General features: G+C 42.8%; 2 protein-coding genes across 4 annotated transcripts in view; one reads left to right on the plus strand and one right to left on the minus strand.

Annotated features, from left to right (window-relative positions):
• The window catches only part of PIH1D2 (PIH1 domain containing 2), a 5,342-nt gene extending 1,372 nt beyond the window's left edge, over positions 1-3,970 (plus strand). The window contains exons 2-5 of the mRNA XM_009638438.2: positions 5-149; positions 997-1,242; positions 1,796-2,061; positions 2,178-3,970. Coding sequence (XP_009636733.1) covers positions 5-149; positions 997-1,242; positions 1,796-2,061; positions 2,178-2,324 — 804 coding nt within the window. The 3' untranslated portion in view covers positions 2,325-3,970. The remainder of the gene's footprint in view (positions 1-4; positions 150-996; positions 1,243-1,795; positions 2,062-2,177) is intronic.
• A 141-nt stretch (positions 3,971-4,111) lies between these two features.
• Positions 4,112-12,894, minus strand: DLAT (dihydrolipoamide S-acetyltransferase). Of its 3 annotated transcripts, none has more exons than XR_004841953.1 (15): positions 12,875-12,894; positions 12,222-12,323; positions 11,747-11,871; positions 11,472-11,628; positions 10,233-10,359; positions 9,677-9,864; positions 8,996-9,158; positions 8,709-8,776; positions 7,855-7,947; positions 7,657-7,764; positions 6,993-7,108; positions 6,547-6,709; positions 6,247-6,383; positions 5,257-5,439; positions 4,112-4,437 (listed from the first exon to the last, which is right to left on the minus strand). XR_004841953.1 is itself a non-coding variant. In XM_035893915.1 (14 exons), exons 2-14 carry the CDS (start codon positions 12,294-12,296, stop codon positions 5,310-5,312), a joined length of 1,650 nt encoding a protein of 549 aa, XP_035749808.1. In that variant the 5' UTR covers positions 12,297-12,323; positions 12,875-12,894; the 3' UTR covers positions 4,112-5,309. The 3 variants fall into 3 exon arrangements, 1 of the variants encoding a protein (XP_035749808.1); XR_004841952.1 differs by having other exon boundaries at positions 4,112-4,929; XM_035893915.1 differs by having other exon boundaries at positions 4,112-5,439.
• Between the last annotated feature and the right edge of the window lie 6 nt (positions 12,895-12,900).

Genomic DNA, 12,900 nt, shown 5'->3' on the forward strand with positions numbered 1-12,900 from the left:
TCAGCCGCGGCTCGGTCTCTTGCAGGGCGGTGTCGGGGCTCCGCTCTTCATCAACGTCTGCAGCTGGAAGAGGGTCCCGGCGCCCAAGGCCCCCACTGACCCCACACCTGTCAGCGCGGGGCCGCTAGAAGAAGTATCTGGCGAAGGAGGTATGTCCCGAGAGAGTAGTGCCTCGCCCCGAATGCATTTCTCCCTGTAGTGCATTGCGTGGCAATCGCACACAGATCCTCGCTGCAGCTGAGGGTGGTGCTGTGCCCTGGCCCGCTCTTAGCTCGGGGTGGGGGCGGGTGAGGCAAGGAGGCAATAGGTGTATCTCAACAAGGACTCGAACTGAGTCCTTCCTTTTGGAAAAAAAAAAAAAAAAAAAAAGAAGAAACACAAAACCAGCATGCATCAAAATCCTGAAGAGTAGTTAGGCACTAGGAATCTCTTTGACGACATACACTCATATTGACTTGGATCATGTTTGGTGCGCATCTGCCCGCAGCCGCCCCGCTCCTCACGCGCAAGCAGGCCAAGACAATGGATTCTTTTTTTGTGACAGGACAAGGGGTAATGGCTTTAAACTAAACCAGGGTAGGTTTAGACTAGATATAAGGAAGAAATTCTTTACAATGAGGGTGGTGAAACACTGGAACAGGTTGCCCAGAGAGGTGGTGGAGGCCCCATCCCTGGAAGCATTCCAGGCCAGGTTGGACAGGGCTCTGAGCAACCTGATCTAGTTAGCGGTGTCCCTGCTCACTGCAGGGGGGTTGGACTAGATGACCTCTAGGGGTCCCTTCCAGCCCAAAACATTCTATGATGTTCCCATGCTTCTCCTCAAACACACAGACTGCAGGGTCAGCACACAGAGAGGTGTCATCTCTAGCCCAGGTTGCTAGAATTAGCTCTGCCCAGAAGCTACAAATCCATTTCCTTTGCTTTTAAATCAACTGATTATGAAGACCAGCACACGGTTCGATAGCAACAATTCTGACACATAACTTATTCTTACAGACACTTACAGGATTATAGATATTGCATACAACCCAGATGTTCTTCAGAGGGGAGAAGAAAACCCAGAAAAAATGGAACACTTAATCCATTTGACATTTAAATTTGTTGAGGAACGATGCAACCTTATTCTTTCTTATTCGTACACCACTGAATCATTCAAATTGAAAGGAAGCCTGGAAATGATGCAGCAACGTCTGAAAGGAAGGCAAATGCCAACTCCACATCTCAGTCAGAACTCAAAGAAGGGTATGTAGAGATCTGTCACTTTTCTCTGAGGACCTATCAGATTCTCCAATAAATTTACTCAAGCCTCATCTCTCTAACCCCAATTCTTGCCATAAGCATAAACCAAATGCTTCTTTTTAAGAATTCAGACTAAGGCAGTAGTATTTATACTAGATATCAGTTTAACCCTGCTGACCAATCTGCATTCATCTCTGCTGGTTTACAATTAAGAAACTGTAGTGACACTGGAACAGCAAATTCCCTTTTCCCTGTATCCACGAGACATGAGAACTCTGCTAGGGTTTGATCCTTTGAGGTACTCAGTTTCTTTTGCTCTAACCCGAGTAAAAGGGGTTGCTGCTGTACCTAGTAGTCTGAAAACAACAACTTCTAACCCATTGGCAATAAAACCAAGTCATGGGTGAAGGAGAAACTGCCAGTCACAGTCGAGCTGTCAAAATTGCTAATTACAATTAATTACAGTTAAAACTTGCATGATACATTTGTCAAGTGGCATATATTACAGTTGTTAGTAACTGAGTGATACGTGTGAAAAACTTGTTTTTCTTGAAAGAACTGACACTTGATCACCTGCTACACACTCTGGAAGCTGAGGCCTGCAGCAATGCTCCTGTGCTGCTGAGGGAAGAAAGTGTGACACAGTCTAAAGTGCCTCTGATAGAGGAAATTACCAGTACTGAACTGTCAGAGAAGATAAGTACCCCTGTCTATGAAATTACCACCGTGAAGGATGCAAACAAGAAACCACTCCAAGTTGAACTCAAAATTGAATTGCCCAAGGTTAGCTCTGTTTCTGAGTGTGATCTGAGAATTTCAAAGGTAAGAGAGCAGAAAGAATAACCTTGTGTTTTCTGTCTAGTATCCAATTCCTAGAAATGCTCACTGCTAATTTGTTGTCAAATAGTTAATCAAGCATTTTAATTTTCTTGGTTTAGGATGACATAATCATTGAAGTCCCTGAAAAATACAGATTACAACTGGATCTGCCAGAATTGGTGGACGAAGAAACAACTACAGCAGTATTTCACAAAGGAAAACGGGTATTGTTCATCACAGTGCCAGTTGCCAAGCCAGATCCTTAAAGATTGCATTCTGTCCAGTTCACGTTCACAGGATGACAGAACAGAACAAAAACTCAAATGAGAAACCCAACTTTTAGATGGTTGGGGTTTTGGGGTTTTTTTTGACCTTCTAATCTTCAGGTGTGAATACCTCAAATGCCTTTAGGAGATGCATGTAGAAAATGAAGTGTGGAGGAATACTAGCACCACTAAACTTAGGGAAAAAAGTAAGTAAAGACTGTAAATATTCAAGGAGTACTTGAGGATGTTAACAGCTGTAGTGAAAACCATCAATGCACACATGCTTCACTACATCATTCGTTTTGCCTTAAGGTAAAGCAGTAACAGCTGTGAAGTCTTTTTGCTAAATAAATTGATTACTGGATTCACGTGGTTAGAGCAGCTCTCACATGTATGTAATGCTGGAACAACCAGCAGAGGTTTGTCATACACAGTCCTACAAGTGACCCAGTATGCTCTTGCTGTTCTCTTTAGGGCAATCCCTGCTGATCTTAACTGGAATAGGCTTTGTAGTCTTTTCAGTCACTGAATATGCTTGACCTCACTTACCGGTTTGGTAAGCTCTGAATGAGACCATAAAGCAACAGACCTATTCTGTACTATTCAAAACAGCATACAGAGATTAAAAGCTCAGGAACACTTAGTGTGAAGCTAGCAACCAAAACCAATCTTGGAGCATTTCAACTAGGAAAACTATCTGCATTGGTTTACACTAATACACAAAATACAAACTAATACAGAGCAACACAAAACAACTTCAAGTATTAAGCATTACTAGAATTAATTGGGAAAGGAACAAAAAAAAGTTTAAGTGATCTTCATTTCATGATTGGTTTGGTAGTATGTCATTCTTACAGCTTCTATGACACATTTGCACTACAACTACAACCATGTTTCTGTACCAGTACTCATCAGACCAGAAATGGAAAGAAATTGATTTTGAGTGGCAACTTCAAAATGCAGGCATACAAAAGAGCAGTAACTCCTGGCTTTCCTCCTCCTTTGTTTCAAAGCAACTTAGAAGGCTGCATTGAAATACTGTTCAGTGGCTATAGTTGTCAGTTCAATCACTGCATGAGCTGAGCTGGCCTGTTGCAGGATGCAAGCAGTACCAGAAGTCACTATCAGCACTCCAACCACACAGGCTGGATAGGATTTTTTGAGTTCCAAGCGTTCCAGAGTCTGACAGTCATTCAGACAGCGTTTCCATAGGAACACTATTTAGTGTTCTTACTGCCGGAAGAAAGTGAAAGGTGTCTGTAGCCGGAATTTGAGGTTCTGCTGAACATTGCAGCAAGGAAGTGAGGAAGATTAAAGTTCACTGCTATGTGATAGTAATACAGCATGTATTATTTTGGAACATTTGTGATTACAATTTAAGGTTAATAGGGTGAGTTTCACTATCAGACTGAAAGGCTAAACAGCTCTGATTGTGCCATAGCAGTACGGGAAGCCACACACAACTGAATAGAAAAGCACTGGAACGTGTTTTAGTAGTTGTCAATTCCAAACATTTAATAGAATGTAGGTTCACTAGAGCAAGTCTGGAACCAAGATATTTTAGATCATCAAAGACAAACTAAAACCTTAATGCACTTTTTTGCTTAAGCCAGGCATGAAAACCAGGTATCACAGCAACCAGACATTAAATAGTCCCCACAAAAATATTTCATTTCCACAGTATTTTCTTTCAATATCTTTAGTGAATTTTGTAGAACTTTACAGGAGACAGTACTTAATGCAATATACAGAATAACAGATAAGCTTTAACTTTTTCTTTCTTTTTTTTTTTTTTTAAACTTCTCCCCCCCCTATTTAATTCTCCTGGTCACCTTGTAATTACTCCTGGTCTTGTAATTACTACACAGTCGTCCTTTTTACATTAACATTTCCACGTGGAAAGTGGAATTTAAGAATGTTCAGCATTGCACCCCTTCCAGGATACAACGACTGGGGTAACTGGACACAAGTCCAACGAACTATTGAAGCATTTTACGTACAATATATACATGGATAGCACATTCTGCAGCTTAGTGAGTCTGGGACAACATAGACAATTCAGGGAAGAACCGCAGTACCAGTGTCTAACTCAGAGCTTCCTATGTTAGAATGCCTGAAAAAAAGAAATTCCAAACATTCAAGTCATCACATGATTAATATCCACTGAGGGGATTATTAGCATGTGTGATTTGCCTATATTGGGTTCCAACACACATATTCTCTTGAACATTCTGCAAAACAGTTACTTCCATGGCATCATAGTCTGATACTAACTTAGCAAGAGGAATAGCACATGTAAGTGAAAGTCCATGAGAAGACGGCACATTCCCTGTGGTATCTGAGAGCCGTGACCCCACAGATATCAGTGCTCTTTCACCTTACTTTAAAGTGCTCAAACGGGATCACATAGCTGAGACGTCCAGACCAGTGCCAAATTCCAAGAGAGATCTGGAATGCTAGCACATGGCCTTTGAGAAACTATTCCCAGGCGCTTCAGTCTCTTAGTGTATCTGTTATACTCGCCCACCCCAGCCGGAGAACAGGATAATAAGGGAATTCACCTTCTACTAACTCATGTGTTTCAGTTATCATCTCATCTGAACTCCTGTGAAGAGATGTTTATAATTCAAATTTCTCAGAACAGGTCATGAAATTGCTTGGTATGCACCCCCCTGTTCACCCTAGTTTAGAAGCAGATGGCAGTATGCATACTGCCTGGATCATTTTTAAATCTGGGATGCTTAACTCCGTTTTGGAAGAGTTTGCAATTTAACTAACTGTATAAAAATACAGTATAGCTGTCATATTGCTCTGAAAAGCTTCTGCAAACTTTTTCTGTACAGACTGGTAATAACATTACCAGATAATATAATACATATTTAAAATAAAAAAGGAACTCTTTTAATAAGTCTGAACACTAAAGTCTAAATACCTTGTTTAAAACAAAACAGTGTGACCCAGGAAAATTTTGCTTGCATGGTTAAATTATAGCAGCATGGTTACTGGTTTTTCAAGGAAATTCTTGAATTCAGCAAGCCACTGTGCTCCAACTGCTCCGTCTACAACACGATGGTCACAGCTAAGTGTAACAGACATCACACTGGCAACATCAAATCTGAAAGAAAAAAAGAAGGGAAAAAAGGGTTAACACAATCCTCTGCAAGTCAGTGCTACTAAGAAAGCAAAAAAGCTTTTATCAGAGAATCAGCAATAGCAGTTGGTGTTTGGTAACAGATGTTACTCTCTGCGGACTTCTAAAAAAGATTACACTGGAGAGCAGACCATATTAATTCCTTTTCTACAATTAACATATTTATATGTTCCCTTTAGGACAGGAAGCTCATCTTTCATTGTATCACAAGAACAGCCCCACATGATCAAAGAAAAAGAGCCATTTTACCCAGTAACCTCCAGTTTCCCCATGTGTCAGTGATAGATACATAGGACTGTTAACAAGTTTAAACAATCCTAAATGTTCTCCTGAGTCTAGGCTAGTTCAAGCTCAAAGCAAGGCGTTATTATATACAGGATACCTGAATTAGATTCCATCCCTTAGCTTTTCCTTAAATGCAAATTTAAGCAAGTTGTTAAAGAGGAACAAGCACCTAAACTGTTGTGGATCCCAAACTCTTTTCCACAGCTTAACCCTATCCCTCAAAGAAAGAAACAGCCTTTCCTTAACTCGCAAATAAATTGCAAGAATAAATGTACAGCAGATCATTCATCAGTCACTGCACTTCTTTTTAATGCCTGTGTGACCCTTTTATACAAGAACTCACTGTACTTTTTCAGAAGGTACTGAAAGCAGTACGTCAGCAATTTTTTTAAAAATTATAATCTAATGGAAGTGTTAGAAAAGTAGCCATTACTTCAAAGTTAGAATTCAGAAGCTCAGCATATGCAGAATCAGATGAATACTTACCCTTTCTCATTATCAGCTGGCACTAGCCTTTTCTCTGAGGAACCAACTGCAAGGATACAGGCTTGAGGTGGATTGATTATGGCAGAGAAATTTTTAATCCCATACATTCCTAAATTGGAAATTGTGAAAGTACCGCCCTACAAGAAAAACACATTCACAGTCAAATTCACAAAAGCTGTTTCATGTGGAATATTAATGAACATGGCTGAAACATCACAAAATAGGCTTTGCTCGTTCTGAACAGGGCTTCTGAACAGAAGTCAAGGGCAGCAATGTTTAACAGCAATCTGCATTTCTCACCTGGAATTCATGAGGCTGAAGTTTACCTTCTCGGGCTTTAGTTGCCAAAGAAACAACATCCTTACTAATGGAAGCCAGGCCCTTTATATGTGCATTAAACACAATAGGGGTTATAAGCCCTGCAGGAGTACTGACTGCAACGCTAACATCCACTACATGGTTTCTGCAAGACACAAAGGAGACGCCAGTTACTCTAGCAAGATAACAAAAACAATTTCAAAACTGTTCAGACAACTCTAAATTAGTATTAATTTTGTAACAATTCTTTCACCTTGCACACTATCCTTAGACACAAGGTTCTTAGCACTTTAACAAAAGCCCCTCAACCCTTTGCATTATACCTGTTCCCCTCCCTCCTCAAAATCCCAGCGGAAGGTCTGCTATTTTGCCATGAACTCTCTACTGAACAAAGAAAGTTTCTGGCTTCGACCGTACCATAAACTTACTGCCTAATAACTGTGTCCATCCATGAAGAATTTGCCTCAGGCACCTTCAAGCATGCCAGAGCAGCAGCTTTAATTATGAAGTCATTAACAGAAAGCTTAATGTTATCCGAGACCTCCTGTAAATAAAGAGATTTGAGGTGTCAGTTTGTCTCTTTGCACACTATCTGATGCCATGCAGCCTTGTTTATAAAAAAAAGCAAGAAAACAATCACACTACTTCTAAACGTTAGTATTTGAAGTGCCAAGATAATTTAGGAGGTGAATACATCTCCTTCGTAATTTAAGAAGGTACAATCTTTTTTAATGTCTGGTTTTCCCCAAACTTGACTTAGAATTATTATTTCACTTCCATTTTCTAAGATTTTTACTCCTAAAAACCTTTTTTACCCTTTTGCCCTACTTTCCAGCTGGAAGAATTGAACAATACCAAGCAGAGTACAAAGCGGCCATCTTGGGGGAACTCAGAAATCACTGCACAGCAGCTGGGTAAAAAGGCTCCTTCTGTCACAGACAGTCCAGAGCCGGTCCACAACAGGTAGAAAGGGCACCAAAAAGACTGTTTCTTCCAAGCCAAAATGGCCTATCACCAAAAAGCAGGGTGGGCAAACCTGTGAGAACACAGCTTTCCACACACACACACTCTCACCATGCCCAAATGCTTTACCTGATTGAGTTCTTTCCTTAGCACCAGTACTTCTCCCATATTTATATCAACAGAAAGGTAGTAGTGAGGTATTGTTTGTTTAGACTGCATCAACCGCTGAGCAATGACCTGCAGGTATACAATAGAAGCAATGAAAATAAATCAATTTGGAAAATTCATGACAGCAAATAATGATCTCAGAAAGGAATAAAATCTTACCCTCCGAATGTTGCTGATAGGGATATCGGTGAAGGTCCCCACTGGTGCTGCTGCAACTGCAGCAGCTGCAGGAACTGCCTCTACTGCTGGAGCCTGCAGTCAGAGAAAGACAGCATAATTCATAGTACTATCAAAGTATCAATTGTACAGAGTAATTCAGTATGTGGGACAAGTGCTGAGGCTAAGTTGCCTCTTACTTAAGAGAAGCAGATGTTTCTACTCCCTTAGCCTCACCTCTCCAGTACGCACTAGGTTCTCTGTAAGTCCTGTATTCGATTATTGAATGATTTAGAAATGCAACACTGATATACACTGCTATGAATCTTCAGAATAGCAAGCCCTGCTAGATGGCTGGTTTACATACAGCAGAGAGGTATGCTAGAGGGCACTCTCAGACTGCACTCGGCCACATCCCTATCAGCAGTACACAAAGCAACGCTTCCATCGTCTCATATAAAAGCAAAGCAATGATACAAGAACAGATTTGTGGCAACAATGACAGCAGGCTGTTGGTTCATAAGTCTGGCTTTCATTCTAACTGCCTCTTTCCAGCAATGTTAGATCAGTTGGGACCAGGCTTACCTCAATCCATAACAATGTAGCAACCAAACGAAGGGTTGGGAGCACACTACTTTTTTTTCCTCAGTGAAATGCCAAAGGGACAAATAAAGGAAGAAAACTTTGTCCATGTTTCTGACAGGTTGAGCTTTACAACCTAACAGTCACCACAGCCCACACAGCGTTACAACTCAACCAAACCAGCAATAACAGTTGCATATAGTAATTGCATGTCTACAGAGCATTTCCATCACTATAATAAAACATCCATTCCTCCAGGTCTCAAGCCTACTCACCGGAGCAACCTTTGGTGGCACAAATGACTCCACGTCTTTCTTTGTGATTCTACCATCTGGTCCAGTACCTAAAAGCATCAAAGAAAAATGTAAGAGGATTTCAGTTACTTGCAACAAGGCATTACTTCTAAAGGTACCAGTTTTATTCAACAGAGAGCAGTCACTTAACACAACCTCCTGCACAGTCAGGATGCTCCTGACAGGGAGGAAAGAAAAAACAGGCAAGTATGTACCTAAAAGGGACAGACACTTGATAGTGAGAGTAAGGAAGTGGAAGGGCAACCTACCTTTCACTTGGGCAAGGTCAATTCCTTTTTCTGCTGCCATTTTCTTTGCCAGGGGACTAACCAGGATCCTTCCTTTCCGGGGAGGTGGCCCAGCTGTGTGGACTGCTGGAGTGGAAGGAACAGCAGGCTGGGGAGGAGGAGCAGCAGCAGGAGTTGCCACCACCTTAACAGAACAATTAAAGCCACTAGCTTCAGGATCATTCAGCAAAAGCTTTGAAGGTACACTAAGAGAACAGAACAATCTAATTACCAGTCAAGAGAACAGCAAAAATAATCACTAATCTGAAAGAGTTTTCAGATTCAGAGAAGTTTCTCAGAGCCAGAAATTAAATCAGAAACTTCCCTCCTGGGAAGCAGGCCAACTAAGCTGCTGAACTATACACCAAAAAAAAGTGAAATAAATAACTTATGCTCCCAGCTTTCAAGGGTGAGGCATTAGAACTGGCAGAAGCAACAGACTGGGGAAGAGATCATAATGAATCTGCTCCAAGTTTTGGAGGGCAAACTAGCGATGGCTTCTTAGGTCACCTATCACCAACACAAGTGCTAGCCTTGCATTCACAGAATCATAAACATTATTGTCGGAGCCTGGGCTTCACACTGTCAAACCAGCAGAACAGTTCAGATCAGACTTCTCAATGGCCCCCGTAACTCCTCTCACATGCTAAGAATGTTCCTTACTAGTGGAGGAGGAGGAGGAGGAGCTTGTGCCTTCATGTCAGTTACTGCAGTGTCTTGGTAGTCAGCAAAGGCTATAATATCAGACTCTTTCTCCACAATGATGCAGAGAGCTGTTCCTAATGGCACATCTCTTGTTCCTTCAGGCACCAAGATTTTTGCCAAGTAGCCTTCCTCCTGCACTTCAAAGCCTGTAAGGGAAAGAAAGAAAACTGGTTTGGTGCCTGATGAAGCTGAAGAGTTCCTCTAAATGCTGCTTCTAAAGACTTTGGTAGCTAAAGCCCTGTCTTGTACTTAGTAGGCAAGAGAATTCTTTGCAGTGCAACTAGTAAGGAAACATCTTCATGCACTGTACTTTACTAAGAAGGAATGATTTATTGAAATAGAAGTGGTTTTAGGAGCTCCAATGTCCAATGGAATGAGAAGTTAACAAAATTTGGTTCAGTTGCCCCACAGCTTCACGTCCTGAACAGCTGCGAGAACAGTTGGCACAGAGGCTACTCTGGATCCTCCTCTTTTAAGGGCACCTCATCCACTCTTGGCTTTGGAGTTGACTCACCTATTGTGGCTTTATCTGTCTCAATTTCTGCCAGTAAGTCTCCCTCATTCAGTTTCTCCCCAACCTTCTTCTCCCATCTCTGTACTGTGCCCATTGTCATGGTAGGTGACAGGGCAGGGAGAGTGACCTGTGAAGCCAGGGAATACAAAAGAATCAGATTCTGGTAATCCAAAAGAAACAGGAACACAGTTTTAACTCCTGACTAAATGACGTCAACCTAAAGAAGCAGCCAGCCTTTAATGCACTCCTAGATCTGGCTCCATTACAGCAAAGCACAGTGCTGTCCCATATTACTAGTTTGGCTTCTTTTGCCAAGGCCTAAGCAAGAAAGCAAACAAAAACAAAGAGCAAGAAATCTACATATCAAAATAATTATTACCGCCATCACATTGGGAGTGCTATCTGCAAGGCTAAAAGGAAGACTCAAGCAAGTCACTTTATCTGTGACAAACAGGTTTGGCCCCTTTAAAAGCTATACAGGCTTTTTGCCTGTATTTGTGCAACAAATACAGCATGTGTGAGTACAAGCTTCAGAGCAAAACTGGACAGATGAGGCAAGCAGCGGAAGTAAGCAAATTTAGTAGCTAAACCACAAGTCAGTTTAAGAATCCTTTAATTCATTCTTTGTTCAATTACTGATTTTGCATAACGTCTCAGACAAGTCAGTTCCCCTATGTATCACTTGTGGCATGAGGTTTAATGTTTCAAGTTTTCATTTTCAAAGGAATGTCACAGAAATACCCCACTACAAAGTGCTCAAATACAACAACAGGGGATGTACACTTCAATATCTAAGCAAGGTAAAAATATTATCCACAAATACAACTCATACTCACATCTGGTGTGTTCATCAGAGTATCACAGACTTGAGTTCTGCTCTGAGATGTAAGCAGGGCCTTCAGAGCTTACTCACACTTCACGCAATGTCTTTTTATATCAGAACTGTCCAAATAATGCAAATGTAGCATGTTTTTCTAGACTGCATAACAATCCTGGAGACACAAGTCTCTCCTCTACTAGCAGCTGGGATGCTAAAATAATTTTCTGAAAAAAGCTTTCTGGGACCTTCCCAAACACCTGCTTTCAGCACACAACAATTCAAGTGGCACACACTCCTGCAATTACAGCTAATAACTTCCCACTCCCGATAGTATTTATGACAAAATGCCCTACAGCTAGCAATGCCAAAGACAGAAAAAGAGTACAACAAGCCTTAAATCATCAGCAATGCTCTCTTACCTGCATATGAGGAGGGTAAGAGCTGCCAGGAGCCTGAGGAGAAAGTGGAGTTGGTGGCGAGGGAGCTGCAGCTTGAGGGGGAGGCACTGAGGCTGCAGGGGGGGCAGACGCTGCAGAATCTAGAGTGTAATTTTTAAAGGCATCAACATATTCAGGCCTAGAAGAAAACACAGAACCACAAAACCAGTCAGATGACTGTCTCTAAGCCTTTAACACAAGACACCCAAGAAGCCCCAAGAGAGAAAATTCAACTCAAGGGTTAGCAAAATACATACTTTTCTACTGTGATACATATTATGGCCCCAATAGGAACATCTCTTGTTCCCTCTGGCACCAGGATCTTGGCCAAGTAGCATTCCTCCAGGCTCTCAAAGCCAACTGTTGCTTTGTCGGTCTCCACCTTTGAGAGAGAAAAGGATATCATTATGGCAACAGAGAAGACCAGTGAGCTCAGAGCCTTCCAGTCTGATAGTGTAGGGTCACCACACACCACAGTTCTAGAGAAATCACCCTGTGGCACCAGCTCCACACAAGTATGCTCTCAAACAGGTTAAGTGCTGCTCCTGCTCAGAAAGAGGAAAAGCAGCAGCCAGCTTTGAAAGGCTGTTAGCGACTTGTTCCCAACAGATGCTGTTGGGATCTGTGATCTTGAACCCAAGATTTGTGTTCAAGTGAAGACAATCAGGGACAGAACCCAGGATGCACATGAAGCTCATTAGAAATGCAGCACAGACAGTACCCCCAGGATACCTCTGCTATGAGCTCCCCTTCACCGATCTTATCGCCCTCCTTCTTTTCCCATCGCGCAATGGTGCCCATCTGCATCGTGGGGGACAGAGCTGGCAAGGCGACCTGTGAGGAATAGGGCAGCGTTACAACCCTGACAGCAGGAACCACATACATCGGGCAGAGACAAATCCTCAGCACAGGCTGGGACGGGGTGTGTGTGTGTGGGCAGACACAACGGAGAGCCGGTCTGCAAATCCCCAGCAGGTCAGGACTGCCTCCATCCTGCTGGTAAGACGACCAAGCAAACCAATACTGGGATGCTGGGATGGGGCCGACTGAGAAAAGGAGAAGCTATGCCAGGGGACCAAGAGAGGTAGAAAGGAAAAGGACCAGTAGTGAAGGAGGTGGCACCCGATGACGGTACAGGGACTTGGGGCAGGGTGGTGGCACGGGTGTGAGAACCACGGGAGCGGGGAGAGAACTGCAGTTCCCCGGAGCAAAGTGAGCTGCCCAGGGAGGGGAAGCGAGGCCCGAGAAGAGAAAGCGAAGGGGCCGCCCCCGGGGCAGGGGGGGGGACGCGAGCCTGTTCTCCGGCGGACCCCAGTAGCTCCAGGGCCACGAACCCAGGGAGCATGAGGGGCACCCAGACTGCCGGGGATGGGGGAGCCTCTCACCTTCTGGTGTGCCGGGAGACTGCAGC

The sequence above is a fragment of the Egretta garzetta genome, unplaced genomic scaffold (assembly GCF_000687185.1).
Source record: "Egretta garzetta isolate BGI_Z169 unplaced genomic scaffold, ASM68718v1 scaffold365, whole genome shotgun sequence".
Lineage (NCBI taxonomy): Eukaryota > Metazoa > Chordata > Aves > Pelecaniformes > Ardeidae > Egretta > Egretta garzetta.